This window comes from Nothobranchius furzeri, chromosome 11 (assembly GCF_043380555.1).
Source record: "Nothobranchius furzeri strain GRZ-AD chromosome 11, NfurGRZ-RIMD1, whole genome shotgun sequence".
In the NCBI taxonomy this organism is placed as follows: Eukaryota; Metazoa; Chordata; class Actinopteri; order Cyprinodontiformes; family Nothobranchiidae; genus Nothobranchius; species Nothobranchius furzeri.
Window position 1 is genome coordinate 36,906,043 of NC_091751.1, and position 16,356 is coordinate 36,922,398.

General features: G+C 39.6%; 1 protein-coding gene across 3 annotated transcripts in view; it reads right to left on the reverse strand.

Moving 5' to 3' along the window:
• Positions 1–252: 252 nt before the first annotated feature.
• Positions 253–16,356, reverse strand: part of vipr2 (vasoactive intestinal peptide receptor 2) — a 55,967-nt gene continuing 39,863 nt past the window's right edge. For all 3 annotated transcript variants that reach the window (XM_070541537.1, XM_015956024.3, XM_054743509.2), the window contains 8 exons: positions 16,149–16,281; positions 15,833–15,983; positions 13,734–13,794; positions 12,256–12,325; positions 4,659–4,750; positions 3,722–3,851; positions 3,600–3,641; positions 253–3,015 (listed from right to left, as the gene is read on the reverse strand). In XM_070541537.1, coding sequence (XP_070397638.1) covers positions 2,842–3,015; positions 3,600–3,641; positions 3,722–3,851; positions 4,659–4,750; positions 12,256–12,325; positions 13,734–13,794; positions 15,833–15,983; positions 16,149–16,281 — 853 coding nt within the window. In that variant the 3' untranslated portion in view covers positions 253–2,841. The remainder of the gene's footprint in view (positions 3,016–3,599; positions 3,642–3,721; positions 3,852–4,658; positions 4,751–12,255; positions 12,326–13,733; positions 13,795–15,832; positions 15,984–16,148; positions 16,282–16,356) is intronic.

The window sequence follows — 16,356 nt, forward strand, 5'->3', positions numbered from 1 at the left end:
ACTTTTTTGTTCATTAATTAAACTGGAAGGATGAAGAAAAGTACAAGGTTATTGAAAATATACATATTTTATTTGTTCCTCATATAGAAAAATGTTTTAAAGATCTTTAATCTGACTCGTAATCTCTTCTCATAATAAAATGTTTGCTGTATTTATGGGTCTGCGGTGCGGGATGAGTCACGGCTTCAGGAGGATTTAGAGGCTCATGCTTGAATCTACAGGAAATCAAACTAAACATTGATAACAAATAAATATTGGACAGGTACATTTTTATTCATCATTTCTTAGGAGCACCTAAAATGTTGAAGGCGTTACATTAGTGCTCAAAGACAATTAGATCAATTCCACCCTGCAGAAAAAATTAAACAAAATCTCCTCTTTATGCTTGAATTCAGTCTGAAGTTGGCTTACAAACACAAACTAAAGATGAGATAATCTGGAGAAGAAATGATTTACAACAAACACGGCAAACATATTTTAACAATTAAAAATATTTCAGCTACATTTAAATGGCCAATCAGTCACTTGGACGAGTACATTTAATTCCCAAGTAAAACTTTAATTTCCCCAACTGCACAACGATACAAACCAGCAGGTTTTCCTGTGAGGTGCTTAACGGGTTAAGTGAAGAAGACATTTTCTGACTAAAACTCCACAATTGTTTCCAGTCTGCATTAATCTGAACATTTTGTCTCACAGATTTAGTTATCTCAGTTTAATTAGAGTTTGACACAGAATCAGTGGATTATTATAATCTCACAAAACAAATGTGACCTCAGGGTAAAGACCTCTAAACTAAAGCAAATATCAAATATCTCAGCTGACGCAGGTCAGTGCTTAGAAACAAAATGTTCATGACATTCATAAAGTCATGAATGAACAAAGACACGATAATCTGGATCCCGGCAGTCGTTAATCCACTACACCGACTCTTTGTAATTCTGACTTTTAGATTTAAACTCTGACGAGCGACGCCAGGCTGTAGCTTCTTTGTAACGCTGGTCTTAAGACATACAGCTTCACGATGAAACCTCTGAGTGTTTTTCTTAATTTTTACAAGTTAAAAATTTAAAATTAGAACGCAGATGTTTATTAATGTTCTGCTTAGTGTCACAAAGTCCAAGAAGCACTCAGGAGCGTGGTTATGTTTCAGATCGCTGAGAAATAAGACAATATCTGTCAAAGAAAAGGCAGCTCTGAGCAGGAACCAAAAACAGAAGTCCAGATAGCTTACTGGACTTACTGGTGATGAATATAATTAGAAATGAGGTTATGTGAATAAAATGTGGATTTTTGCTGTGTGCCTTAAGTCAGGAGCCAGAGGTTTATTGTTGTCTTGTAATAATTTAACATGAAAAATAAACAAAAACAGCTTTTTAAATCGTTCAGATCAGGTTTCAAACGATAAAAAGTTTACATTAAAAATACAAAAAAAAAAAAAAAACAATAAATAAAAAAATATATATAAAAGCTAATGAAACTCTGGTTGTTTGATTTTCAAATGTGGCAGAAAAGATTTTAAGCAGCATCTTATTTAAAAATCTCACCTTCAGAAGGTGGAAGAGACACAACCCAGTGTTTATATCTGAAGATTTTTTCAGAAATGATTTCATTTGTGCAAATCAGTCTCACACTGGACGTGAATCCTCAATTTTCATTTTAAGCAAACTTAAAAATATTGAAAAAACCTTAAATGATGCAGTTTCAGTAAGAGCGTTACACTAAAATCTATCACTACAGCTTCAGCTTCCTGAAACACACAGATGCAAGTTTCCCTTTGAGTTAAATAACATCTTCAGTCAGAGCACTTGAGTTTTTTTAACAGAGAGCCAAAGGTCCAAAAATATCAAAGCATGCATCAAAAACATTTCATTACATATCCAAAAGGGTGAAAACCCAAAAACAGCTCTGTATGTATCTCCAGCTCAGACGGCCTGGGGTCATCCGCTGACCTGGGTCACAGTTCTGAAGGCTTCTCCGATCCATCTGCTGCTTAGTGAAGACCAACATGGTGGACCTGAGATAAACGGCTTTCAAAATAACAAAGGTCTTAATCCAAGATTTAAAAACAAAGAGAGACAGATTCATCTTCAGCCATTTAAACAAATGAAGAATATCATATCTTAGTGGCCACTTCATTAGGAACACATGACCAGTACCAGGGTGGACCCACTTAACATTTAGAACCACTTTAACCAGTCATGCCATAGATCCAACAACATCCCTCAGAGGTTCTGGTCCAGAATGACACAACAACATCAGATCCATCCATGATGAGATTCTCCTGCTCCACCCCATTTCAAAGATTCTAGACTGAGTACTGGAACCGGAGGTTGCTGAGGTCCAGTGAACTCATCACCATGTTCATGTTCATCTCCTGCAGCAGACAGGAGTCTCACTTTTCCTGCTTTGGGAATCTTCCACATTAATCCCATCTTCATGAGAATGTGGACTTTTTTACTGTTTTTATTTTTTGTCTGATTTCAGATTTATGTGAACATCATCGTTGGCCTTAATGGACTTAAAACAACAGCCGCAGTTTCCAAACCTTTACATGAAAATGAAAACTGTCATGAATGAAACATTCAAGTATGTAAATGTTAAACTCGTGCAGACCTGCAGCTAAAGTCAAACCAGCTTGTTACTTTGAGAAACAAAGTGCTCCTCAGACCCAGACACCTCCTGTTCGCTGTGGAAACACCTCAAGGCCTGCAGAGACGTGTAAAGCCAACACCTGCAGATCGGGTCACACCTATGTGGGTTTTCATCTCAGGTAGCTCTTCCTTTAATGTCCTGAACTCTGCCCCAGGTTAATCCGGAGGCTGCACCAGCTTTATTCCCTTACAGCACGGTGGTCTCAGACTGCAGGATGGACTGGGCCCTGGAGTTACGGTGAAACTGCATCATGTGCTCAGAACCGTTCCTGGAGGCAAAGTTGCTGCTGAAGTGCTGAACTCTGCTCAGGTGGCAGTTCAGACACACGCTCCGCCATTTTCTCTTCAGCTCTCCTTGAACCTGAACCACACAAATATAAATCTTTAAATGTTACTTAATTTCATGTCTGCTTTGAAGCTATGCTCCATAAAGGGAAACAAATATATCTTCAAAGTCTTCAAAATTTTCCAAAACTATATTTTATGACCTCCAGGTGTGACATTTTTATTAACGGTTGCATGTTGGTAAAGCTCTGATTTTCAAGTTGAGCACAAAGACAAATCACAAGAATATTTCTAAAATCACCTCAAATATTTAATAGCTGGAGCTTAAGTGATATAAAAGTACATCATTATAATCTCAAGCGCCATAAACTGTGATTTGTTAGTTTATTTGTGAAATATCAAGGTTATTGAGACATATTAGTTTTTTCTTCTGCAGCATCTTCTTGTTGTTGCAACAGTGCAAATTAGAAAACACAATTATTTAACCCCTTTTAGGGCGAGTGACCATATTTGATCACTTTGCAGCCTAATCCAGAAACATTTTAGAAGAAAAATCAATCCAAAAAAGAAGCAAAAAAGCTTCAAAAAGGCAAAAAACATAAAAACAAAAGTCAAAATATATGAATTTTATCTCCTGAAATCAAATAAATGAGAACTCACCTCGCTGTTCAGGAAACAGTAGAGAATGGCCACGACTAAACCCTGGAAGGATGAGAGCAAAGTCAGAAGCTGCAAACCTTCACGGATCAGTCAGGACTAAACGAGTGGGTGTGATGTTACACCTGAAAGGAGCCCAGGGCCAGGTCAAAGAAGATCTTATAATCTTCAGCAATGGACTCGCTGAGACACACGAAGACCACATAGTGGATGCCAAACAGAGGAATGAGCAGGAGGGTGGATTTGGCCAAGCGCCTGGGGGAGAAACACAAAACTAGAGCATCGATGGATATATTCTAAGAATTCGGATACCAAAATAAAACAGATCTATGTATTAAAGACTGTTTCTGGAGACCTGAACCTACTTCTGCTCCTGTAATGTTCCTCTCAGCTGCCAGAGAAGATCCACCTATCAGCTCAGCTGAGAGCTGAACTAAACTGACTCTTTATTTACTGCATTCTGCTGATTTTTCTCAGCTCTTCTTCACCTCCTGCTCTCGAGTCTCAGAGTATACCTGACAACTCCACACAGCTCAGGCTTCACTGCAGGCTAAAGCTGTCTGAAGTTAAAATCACCACTTCTGACAGAAAAAGTAGCTCCTGCACAGCAAAACAGAGGATTCACCCTCCTTCTGCAAAGGCTGCCTGGTTGCATGAGTGTCAGCATCAGTCTTACCTCCACAGACAGCTGGGGATTAAAAAAAAACACTGCTGATCTGTTTGTTATACAGATATTCAGCTGAAATCTTGATTCGACTGACTGAGCAGGTGTAGCATTAGCTCATTGGGATGAATGTGGATCAGCTTTTATGAACTTGTTTAAGTTTGAGTGTTCTTTAAAAAGGTTTTCTGTTAACGGGAGACTATTCTTTTGTTTTTGTTTGCTCATCACTCAGCTGCAAACCTCAGCAAGACTTTGACGGAGCTAAGAACTTCATCCACCAAACAGACTCCCTCCATCTAGACAATCAAAACCAATGAACAGAACTGGTGGTGCAGCTGCTGGAAACAGCAACCAGACTCACTCTCAGCCTGTCTTAGTCTTAATCTGATGCTTCCCACCTGTACTGGGATTGGTCGTTGCCGCCAATGTCTGGACACCGCAGCTTCTGAACCAAGATCCGAATGATGTTGACAAACTGGATGAAGTTGACCTAAAAGAACAGAAAGTGAGTGAATACTTAAAAGATATCAATGCTTAAAGCACACGTCAGAAAGTTGTAACAGCAACGTGTCTAGTGGGGAAGCCCAGACATCCGTCTCCATGGCGACACATTCTAACTCCTCCTGGTGGATCCAAACAACGGGATTCTCAGTACAGAGAGGGTAGATGATTCCTTTGGTGAGTTCTGGGACTCCTCCCAGGCACCATAGGAAGCATCCTGGTCAGATGCTTAAACCGCCTCAGCTGACTCTTCAATGAGGAGGAGCAGCTGCTTGACGTTGGTCATGCTTCAGATATCATGACCACAGCTGAAGGTTTGGATTGTAGTCAAAACCAGTAAATAAAGAACCTTCTTCACCATAACAGACTGGAGTAACTCCCTCATGTTATGGCTGCCAGCCTGGCCAGTGGATGCATGAGCCAAGATCACCCAGCCCTGGTGATCAAGCCTGACACCGCCCCGCTTATGCAGGTTGCCTGGTGATGAGGAGGGAAACTCGGGGACAACGTACAAAAGTTCAAATTAAAGTTTCTTATGCAGAAGCAGTTAAATTGGTGGGTGAGGCTCCAGTGAGAATAAATGACACGATGCCACAAGATTCAGCTCAAGGATCTGGACAGGTCGGGAAAGTGTGGATAGAGGTTAAGAAATTAGTGACTAACATTGCAGGAGTATTAAATGCAACAATGGAAACAAAATCAAAAATGGAAAGGATACAAATCATTGTGAAAGCAGCTGTTCATCATCTGGACGTTACTGAGTTGTCATGGGAGGAGGTCAGGAACAACCTTAGTGCGAGTTCCAGTCAAGAAGGGTTTGGGATAGTGAAAGGTTGGGATTTTACAATAGAATGCTAGGAGTTTGATTGCTAACGGACAAAAATTTCAAAGCTATATTGATGAATTGTTGGAGAAACCGGATATTATTTGTGTTCAAGAAACTTGGTTAAATAAAAAATTAGAATTTAAATTACATCCATACACAATAATTAGATGTGATAGGGAAGATGGAATTGGAGGAGGTTGTGCTACTTTTATTCATGTTAATCTGAATTATAGAATAATTAAAATAGGAACTGATGAAGAATATATAGGAATAGAATTGTATGTCAATAATAAGAAGTTGTATATAGTCAATTATTATAATCCATGCAAAAAATTGGATATTAATAAGCTTAAATTAATTCTGGAAGGGAACTATGATCAGATGGTAATGTGTGGGGATTTTAATTCTCATAGTTCTTTGTGGGGAGGAACTAAGGAGAATCAGAATGGGGAAATCACTGAAGAGTTCATGGATGATATGAATTTAGTCTGTATAAATGATGGTAGTGGGGCAAGGATGAACGTGACTACGGGTAAAACCTTGGCTAAAGATCTAACAATAGTGTCGAATGCATTAGCGGGAAACTGTAATTGGGAAGTTCGGGAACTTAATCTGGGGAGTGATCATTATATAATTTTTACAAAACTTTATAGGAGTAAGGAAGTATATCTGGACAAAAGTGTTGGTCGTTGGGTGTTTAAAAAAGCTGATTGGGATACATTTAGAATTATGTGTGAAGAAGAGAATGGAAGGATTAATATGGAAGAGGATATAGACATGGTGGAACAAATTTTTAGGAGAGTGACAATTGAAGCGGCGGAAGTTACTATCCATAAAAGCAAAGGGACCATGAAGAAGAAGAATGTTCCATGTTGGAATGAACAATGTGAAAATGCAATTAAGGAGAGAAATAAAAGTATGAAAGTTTTGAGAAAGTCTCATAATTTTGACCGTTTGTTGAAATATAAAAGATTACAGGCTGAAGCGAGAAGAGTAGTTAAGAGAGCGAAAAGGGAAAATTGGAGAGGGTTTTGTGATAAAATAGGAAGAACTACGTCTGTAAGTGATGTTTGTGGTATGATAAGGAAAATGAAGGGAGTTTATAGAGAGTTTAGATACCCAGTTCTCAAGGTAGGTGAAGAGGTTGCTATTAGCAATGAAGAGAAAGCTGAAATGTTGGCTAAAACTTTTATAAAAATTAATAGTGATGATAATTTGTCGGAAGATATATGGAGAAGAAGAGAAGAAACTAGAAGGACCAATATTCATGCTTTCATTCTTTTTTAAACACAGAAACAGTTTTGTTTACCTGTTTGTAGCTACAGTTTCGCTGACGGCTGCCGGCTTCTTCAGGCTGACGCTGATGGTGGCGCGTCACTTCCTTCTCCGTTTATCTGCGGGCAGCAGAGGACGTTGTCGCCCTCTACTGCCGGCAGCCGTCGGCGAAACTGTAGCTACAAACAGGTAAACAAAACTGTTTCTGTGTTTAAAAAAGAACGAAAGCATGGATTTAGAAAGACACAGCAAGAACACACCTAAGAGGACCAATATTGTTGAAGATGATGGTGGGCGGAGACTGACGACAATTGCCGCTCCATTTACAGTTTTTGAACTAGAGCGAGCGATGGGGAGAACTAAAGTGGCGTCATCTGGTAAGGATGGTATTAATTATGAGATGCTTAAACATTTAGGGGATAAGATGAAGGGAAGGCTGTTGGAGTTATATAATAAAGTCTGGGAAAAAGGAAAATTACGAAAAATTGGAAAGAGGCAGTAATAATTCCGATAATTAAACCTGGGAAAGATCCAAGTATTCCGGAGAATTATAGGCTGATAGCTTTAACATCTCATATAGGTAAAGTAATGGAAAGAATGATTACGGATAGGTTAAATTATTATTTAAAAAGTAGGAATTTGTTAATGAAATATCAAAATGGGTTTAGAACTGGTAGAGGAACGATGGACGCCATAGTGAGTTTGGAAAATGACATTAGGAAAGCACAAAACAATAAAGAGAGTTTAGTTATAGTTTATTTTGATATTGAGAAAGCATATGACATGGTGTGGAAGGAGGGCTTGCTGATTAAGTTAAAAAGGTTGGGGATAGAAGGAAGAAAATATGATTGGATTAAGGACTTTTTGTTTAATTTATACATTCAGATAAAAATAGGTGATAGATTGTCAGAGAGTTATAGAGTTGACAATGGGACGCCACAGGGAAGTGTGATCAGTCCTGTTCTGTTTTCTATTATGATCAATGATGCATTTGAAGAGATAGGATATGATGTTGGGAAAGCATTGTTTGCAGATGATGGAATATTATGGAAAAGGGGAAGGAACATTCAATACTTGCAGAAGATAATTCAGGAAGCAATAATAAAAGTGGAGAATTGGTTGAATGGGGATTTAAGTTTTCAGTGGACAAAACAAAAAGTATGGTCTTTACAAAGAAAAGAAATGTTAAGATTGAGCTTAAATTATATAGGGAACTTTTGGAGCAAGTTCATAGTTTTAGATATTTGGGTGTTATATTTGATGAAAGGTTGATTTGGAAGGAGAATATTAATAACATAGTTGAAAGATGTAAAAAGGTAATAAATATTACGAGGTGTTTAAGGGGTAATGATTGGGGGGCTAGTACCAAGGCTTTAAAACAGGTATATATAGCAATGATCAGATCGGTCATTGATTATTGTAGTATTGTATATAGTTCCGCAAGTAAAACATTACTGAAGAAGATTGAAGTTATTCAAAGTCAGGCTTTAAGAATTTGTTATGGAGCAATGAAAACCACACCAACAGTGTCCTTACAAGTGGAAATGGGAGAGATGCCATTGACTCTAAGATTCAAGTTGCTGAAATTAAATTATTGGGCTAGTGTACAAGGTAGTGAAGAGGATGAGCATATGGTTATGGGAAAGATGAAAGTAGGAGGGCAATATTTCAATTGAAAGTATGAGTATGGTTTGGAAATCGTGTAGATTGCGGAAGCCTTTAAATTAAATGATATAGTTGTTCTTAAGAAATTTTTATATTCGCCTACTCCGTTTTGGTTATTTCCAAAAGTGTTGATAGATTTTCATATTCAAAATGTAATTAAAATACGAAAAGGTGTGGGAAACTGGGATAATGTTGTAGAAGAAAGGTTAGATGACACTCAATCATTCATCCCTATATATACTGACGGGTCAAGAGAGTCAAGAAATTTAACAGGGTTTTCTTTCTGGATTCCGAAATTTAGTAAATATCATAAAAGTCGAACATCTAATAATCTGTCAGTATATACAGTGGAAATGTTAGCCATTTCATTTAGTTTACAGTGGATAGAACAAAATAGTGTTAGGAAAAGTATTATTTGCTCAGACTCCATGTCTGTATTGTTATCACTTAAAGAAATGTCAGCTGATAAGAGGTCAGATATTTTGTATGAAATATTTGAGTGCTTGTTTATGTTGATGAAGACTAATTCAGAGGTTAGATTTATGTGGGTTCCAGCTCACAGTGGAGTAGAGGGTAATGAAATAGCTGATTATTATGCAAAGCAGTCAACAAAACTGGATACTATGATGGAGGTTCCGTATAGTGTTGCAGAGGTGAAATCAGTTATTAAACAGCAGATTCTGGATGAATGGCAAGAACAATGGATAAGGGATGTGAAAGGAAGACATTCATACAAATTAAAGGGAAAGGTTGGAAGAATGGAAGTCTTTCAAATGAGTAACAGAAATCAAGCAGCGATAACAAGGATGAGAATGGGACATACAGCTTTGAACAGTACGCTTTTTATTTTTGGACGGCATAATACCGGTATGTGTGAATGTGGACTTGATAGGGAAACAGTAGAACATTTATTATGTACTTGTAGAAAATATGTGGGGAATAGGAAATTGTTGGTTGAAAAATTAAACGTTAAAGGATATCAGAAATTTGATTGAATATTCTGTTAAATGGGGGAATAGTGGTGTATAAGTTAGTCATAGGCTTTTTAAGGGACAGTGGAATACTTGATAGAATTTTTTTATTTTTTTATTTTTTTACTAGGATACTCCCCACTTCGACTCACACTCCCATTCAGTAGGTGGCGGAAATGCACCTGAAAGTTGGTTGCCACCCGCCAATTAAACAACAGAAGTCTGGGAGGCAGCAGTGCAGGGGTTCTGCTGTTCTAACTGTAAAAGTTTTAACTCTGAGTGATCCACGTGGATCTTTTGTGCATGTCACCTAGTGTTGACTGTGTTTTAAGGTTAACTCGGATTTAGTTTTTAGACTTTTATCAACTTTGTTGTGTTTTTAAAACACCTTCAGTTTGGTAAAACTTTTTTATAAAGTTTTAACCAGGTGTTTTATATAGTTGATAAGTTGTCTTTTAACTGTTAACCTCATAGTGAATTATTCGTTTTGCATTATTTTAATAATGCTCGCCATCTGTTTGCTCTTGTTTTTAGAACCTTTTACAACAATTAAAACCATTTTAACTCCACTGTTGTATTTCTTATGTTACCCCCCTCCTTCGCATTTTAACATCTCCTGTCGGGGACGTAACACCTCATTACTGCAGACGAAGCCCCAAGCCGTCAGTTCATCTCCTGCTCCACCTCACCGTCAAATCCAGATGTGGAGGAGCAGGAACATCATGCAAGCACCTGGTTGCACTGTCATGGTCTGCATCTCCCCTCATGTGTCTCCTTGTGTTATCCATCCCTCTCTAGGTTCTCCTTTTGTGTCTCCTAGCACCCTCACGTGTCCTTGTCTGCGTCTCATTTATGTGTCTCTTTGTGTTCCTCTTGTGTCTCCTGTTTGCAGCCCTCCAGATCATTCCTCCCAGGTCCTGAGTTCCTTCAGTCATCCCCAGCCCCTCCAGGTGTCCCTTCACGTTCTGTGTCCTTGTAGCTCCAGCCCTTTTTGTCCCCAGCTCCCTCCTGGTTTTCTTCATGTTCTCTTAGTCTCCCCACCATAGTTTCTTTAGGTCTATTATTTCAGTTTTGTGTGTGTGTGTGTGTGTGTGTGTGTGTGTGTGTGCATGTCCTTCCCCAGCTAGGTGTGTGTGTGTGTGTGTGTGTGTGTGTCCTTCCCCAGTCAGGTCTGGTGTCCTCCCTTGCTCCTTCCTGCTTCTCCTCTCGGTTATTGTTTTCACCTGTGCCAGTTCCCCACACACCTGCTCCTCATCTTCTATCACTCCAGCCCCAGTGTATAAAACCCTGTCTTTGTCTCAATGTTGTGTCAGTCCATTGTTGTATTCTGTCAGTCTCGTCTCGTTTTTGGATCTCTAGTGTTTTTAGTACTTCTTGAGTCTCTAGTGACTTTCTTGGATCTCTAGTTCAGTGTTTGGACATTTTTGGATTTTGGCTTCCAGCCTTTTGGATTTATTTTTGTTTTTGGTTCATCCTACAATTAAAGGATTTTCTTAATCTCCACTCCTGCCTCGTGTCATCCTGGGTTCTGCATTTTGAGTCCTAACCTCCTCCTTGCTCGTATCGTGACATGCACTGGGACTGTAATCAGGAAGGACAGCACTGAGTGGGTGTGTCAGCAGCTGCAGTTATTGTTTTTGAAAAAAGAAAATCTGAAATCTCAGAGAAGCTGCTGCTGTGGCGTGTTGATGTGTGATGTCACTGAGCTGACTATGGGAGGGCGTGGCCTAAAACGTTTGCTCTCTGAAATGCTGTTTGATGTAAAATGTACCGTACCAATTGTTAAACGCTTGCTGTTTAAAGAAGGTTTCACAAGCATCAGTATTTACACGCTGATTAGATGTTTGGTCACATTTGGGTTATGGAGAACTCGAGGCTGTTTGATTAGTGATGATTGGAGGAAAGATGGAGTGTTTTTGTGATTAATGGTTTATTTTATATGTGATCTGATGTAACTTTGGATGCTGCTGTGGGATTTCTTCCACTGATGCTTCTGTGATTTGGGATGATTATGAGATTTTATCTTGTTTCATCTTATTGATGCAGCAGGTTGGTCAAAACCCGATATGGTTCCCTAATGTTTGTTCCACACTAACTCGTCACCTAGCATAACTCGTAAAGGAGACACAATTGAAGGAATATTATTAATGCAAACATGAATTTCTGTCCTAATTCACTGATGTTGGTGAATAAAACATGGTGTTGTCTAGGATGAGTTCATTTAAACCTTCATTTTGTCATTAAAATGACTTTGTGTAGAAGCAGCATAAATAAGTGTTGTTACTGCACAAAATCCCAGATGCCCCCCCCCCCCCCCACCCCAATCCCGCTGAGACCCTTAAAGGTTGGGAGTCCATCAGCGGGAATAAAACCAGCAGGAAGTCGCGTGGATTTAATCCAATCAGACGAGGAATCCTCACGACACGGATGCAGGATTCCGCTGGTTCTCGTTCATTAAAGCTCATTACATCTCTTTTTCAGGAAACGTCTTTTCCTTGTTAAGCAACAGAAACTGATTTGAACAAAGATGTAGAAATAATGAGATAATCCAGTTGATTATCGGCTAAAGTCAAATTAAAACTAATTGAGACCTCGCTGAAAACTGAAGTACTCTGGCTTTTAAATAATTAAATAAACAAGTCATTTAAAACTACTTAATATAGTTTTGGTTAGTTCATATTTTAAAATAAGAGTCATATTTGACAAACTCTGTTCAGGTGTTAAACTTTTAAGTCAAGGTAAGAAACTCCCACCCACCATGATGGAGAATCCGATTGGTCCATTGATCACCCAGTTGGGAATGGGATGATCGTTTCTTTCCCAGCACCTACAAGAGCAGAATAAATAACATTTATTAAATAATCTGTTGTTAGTGAAAGCGGGACCGTGACCAGAGTTATCCATTTTCATTAAGGTTTACGCTCAAAAGATTTTCTCTGATCGGATGATCAAGCCCTTTCAAAATAAAGTCCTAAATGTTGTTTTAGATTAATCTTATTTTGATGCATTAATTTGTATTTAACCTTTTTAAAGCTCATTTTCCCACATGTCAAAAACCCATTGTCGTGAGTTTCTGATGAGCAGACAAGCTCTGCTTCCTCCTCACACACAGAGTCCAGTGCCGAGTCCATATTACAGCAATCTGCCTGTCAGCTCGTCTCAACGTCACTCCTGAACAAAACCACTAGACTCTTTAAATCTGACACTTCTGACAGCTTCATTCTCCCGAGGGTCAGTCAGCCAGCTCTTATTTTGAAAACCCCTGAATAAGCTTAAATTTAAAAATGATAATAACCACTCGGCATTAAAAATCTGTTCTATTCTGTTTTAAAACAAGACAAATACTCCATCCATTTTCTGAACCCGCTTGTCCACGCGGGGTCGCGTGTGTGTGTGTGTGTGTGTGTGTGTGTGGGGTGGGGGGGCTCTGGTGCCTATCTCCAGCGGTCAACGTGCAATCAGGCGGGGTACACCCTGGACAGAGAGCCAATCCATCGCAGGGCAACACAGAGACACACAGGACAAACAATCATGCACACACACACACACACGCACACACCTAAGGACAATTTAGACAGACCAATTTACCTAACAGTCATGTTTTTGGACTGTGGGAGGAAGCTGAGGTACCCGGAGAGAACCCACGCATGCACAGGGAGAACATGCAAACTCCATGCAGAAAGATCCCAGGCCGGGAAGCGAACCCAGGGCCTTCTCGCTGCAAGGCAACAGCTCTAACCACTGTGCCACTGCGCAGCCCATGTTTGCATCATAAATAAATCAAATAAGAATTATGAGTTTTGTTAACTAATCACCTCCAGCTCATGTCTGAGCTCTTCAAGCATACAAAAACTTAGAGGAGGTAAATCTGTCATTTTCATCTTGTGCTTTTTGCTGCTTCGTCCCTGCTGTCAGCTGTTTTTATTAAACTAAACCGAACCTTCACAGGCTTCGCATCTTCCAGTTGTGTGGGCTGAACAGACAGATTCACTCCATAAAGCTCATGTGACAACAAACCCCGTCAGGTAAATTATCTAAGAAAGCTGCCTTTGAGCAGCTTTAATATTGGTCTAATTATTCTAGAAAAATCATCACGCGAACGACTGCTGACAGTTTAAAAGAATAAAAGCAGCTTATCAGGACCAGCAGGTGTATGTGGCGTCTCTGAGGAAGATTAAACAGCAGATTTGTTTTGTTGTTTTGATGCTAAAAGCTGATTTGGATGTGATGCTCACCCCGTGTCTTCCAGATAAATCCTTGTTATCGCCCACACAGAAACAAACACTGTTGGGATTCCTGCATGAAACAGAAAAGATCAGACATCATAATTTCTTAGACTTATGCATACTGCTGATCAGAAACCAGAATCAAACCAGCGAGTTTGTCTCATTATGAGGAAATGTGCTGCTGGTGGCACAACGTTTATCCAGTTTTGACTCGTTCCACCCACCTGAACCTTGTTACAACCAAACCTCCAAACACAAGCATCTCTTGTGAGGAGAAAGAGATGCTCTGGCACATCGCAAACAATAACTCAACTTTTTAAACTAAAATCAACTTCAGGTCCACAATGAACAGTTCCCTGTGTCAAACTGTTTCCTGAAAGCTCTGAATCACAGCAGGTCTGTGGTACCTGCTGCTGCACAGGTGATGAGGTTAGTGTTGGAAGTGGGACAAAAACGTTCTAATTTACAAACAACAAAGTGATGTTGAACTGGCTTTTTCAGCCTGTCTATAATATATTTTCAGTCTTAGACCATAAAAAATAATGATTCATTATAATGATTCAATTCAGTTCAATTAAGTTTATTTAAATAGCGCCCAAACACGACCAGACAACACGACCCACACGCACACACACATGTGTGATACACACACACATGCGCGCACACACGCGCGCGTGCACACAGCCTGAAGCGCAGAACAGGGAATGCAGAATATCAGCAGGGGACAGATTGAGACAGAATGTCATGCGTCTGTGACAGTGTGTGTGTCCTGTCACTGTGACCCGATTGATCATGCGCCCTGGCTACTTGAACAAGGGAGATCTCCGTTTGGGTGACTGGTTAGCGTGCGTGACTTTCACCCGGGAGTCTGGGGATCAAATCGCGATTGGACCATTTTCTTTATATCCGCCAAATATCTCTCTGAAGAACTCACAACATTGACGGCTTCAGCAATGCTGTGCCACTCCGTGGATTTTCTCTTATTTGTTTTGCAAAAGCACTTCCTTTCATTTCTCCACCTCACCCACAAGTACCTGAATTTCTGCTTCTGTGAAATTGCGCTTCCTTGATCTGCCTTGATCTACAGTCGCCATGTCATTGGCGGAGCGCTGCAACAGCCGGCTTATGTATATGCATGAGATCCACAAGGAACTTTGCATTGACTATTTATGGCAGTAAGTGGGCGTGGTGAGGGCAGGATGTGACTAAAAGCAGCTGAGAACCTTTCTAGATAGTTTCTGATTTATGAAGCGGAGATTGCGTGCAGCTGTGCGTACTCCATGTTTGATAGATCACAAACCTAATTGGCGTAAGTAATTTTTTTCTTTGCTGAGCTTAAGTGCGGTTTTAGTAAGGATTTTACGCAATGTTTGATAAATGAGACCCCTGTTCATTAATCCAATCAGCAAAAAGGTTTCCTATATAAGGAACCCAGCAGGTTGCATCGAGTCACTGACTAGTGTCAGAGTCTTTGCAGCAATCCTCATACTAAGCAAGCATGCAGCAACAGTGGAGAGGAAAACTCCCTTTTAACAGGAAGAAACCTCCAGAGGATCCTGGCTCAGTATAAGCAGCCATCCTCCATGACTCATCGCGCCGTTTTTAGAAAAGCTCTGAAAATCAAACTAAATCATATTAAATATCTGAATTTCCTTTTCTCTTGATTCTATCAATTACAGCTAATAAAAATATTTTCCCCTAGAGCCTTAAAACATCCATTTGAATTTTCTTTCAGACATGTGAAGTTATATTACGCTCAAAGTCACGACTCTGTTTTTAATTTCTGTCAGATCTTTCTTAATCAGTGTGCCACCTTAAAAAAGGACATTTTTACTGAAATACATAAGTATTATAGTTCATGAACATTTGAAAAGTTAATGTGCAAAAACAGCGGAGTGTGATTTCATTAATTTTCCAAAAATGCATCTTTCTGTTATTGATGTGATGCCAGTCCAAATAAAGTTTGGTGGTTTTGATCAGATATCATTTTTCAAATAAACTCTTGATACTTAAATATTTTTTGATTTTCATTGGTCAAAGGCACGTTTCAGACCTATGTTACACTTTAACTCTTTACTATTTAGACATGAGTATAAATGGCTGCCTACCCCAGCCGATGAACATGTAGATGATGAAGTGTTGGTTCTCTGAGAAGATGACCACCAGCAGCGTGTGGAGATAGATGCCCTCCACCAGCAGCCAGAAGAAGTTGGCCATGATGAAATACTGGAAGAACACCAAGCTGGCTTTACATCCCACCTGCAGGAAACACAAAGGACGAAGCTGAAGCTGAGAACAAAACCAATGCCCTCTAGTGGCTGGCTGCAGTTGAAGTCTGAAGCCCCGCCCCCTTCATGTAAACAAATGGGCTTTTTTTCTCATTAAACATGACAAATACTGCTTAGGTGTTATTTTCCATCTTACCAGAGATGGCTGGCTGGAGCACTGCGAGCTTCGGCTGAAGAGGATGTCGTCTTTCACCAACACGGCCACGGCTCTCAGGATGAAGGAGATGAAGAGGTTGAGGTGGATGTAGTTCCTGGTGCAGTGGAGCTTCCTGCATGAACATCAGACATGATGGAAATATTGGCTAAAAGAATTGAAGCTGGACTGGCATTTTCAAATCATTGTT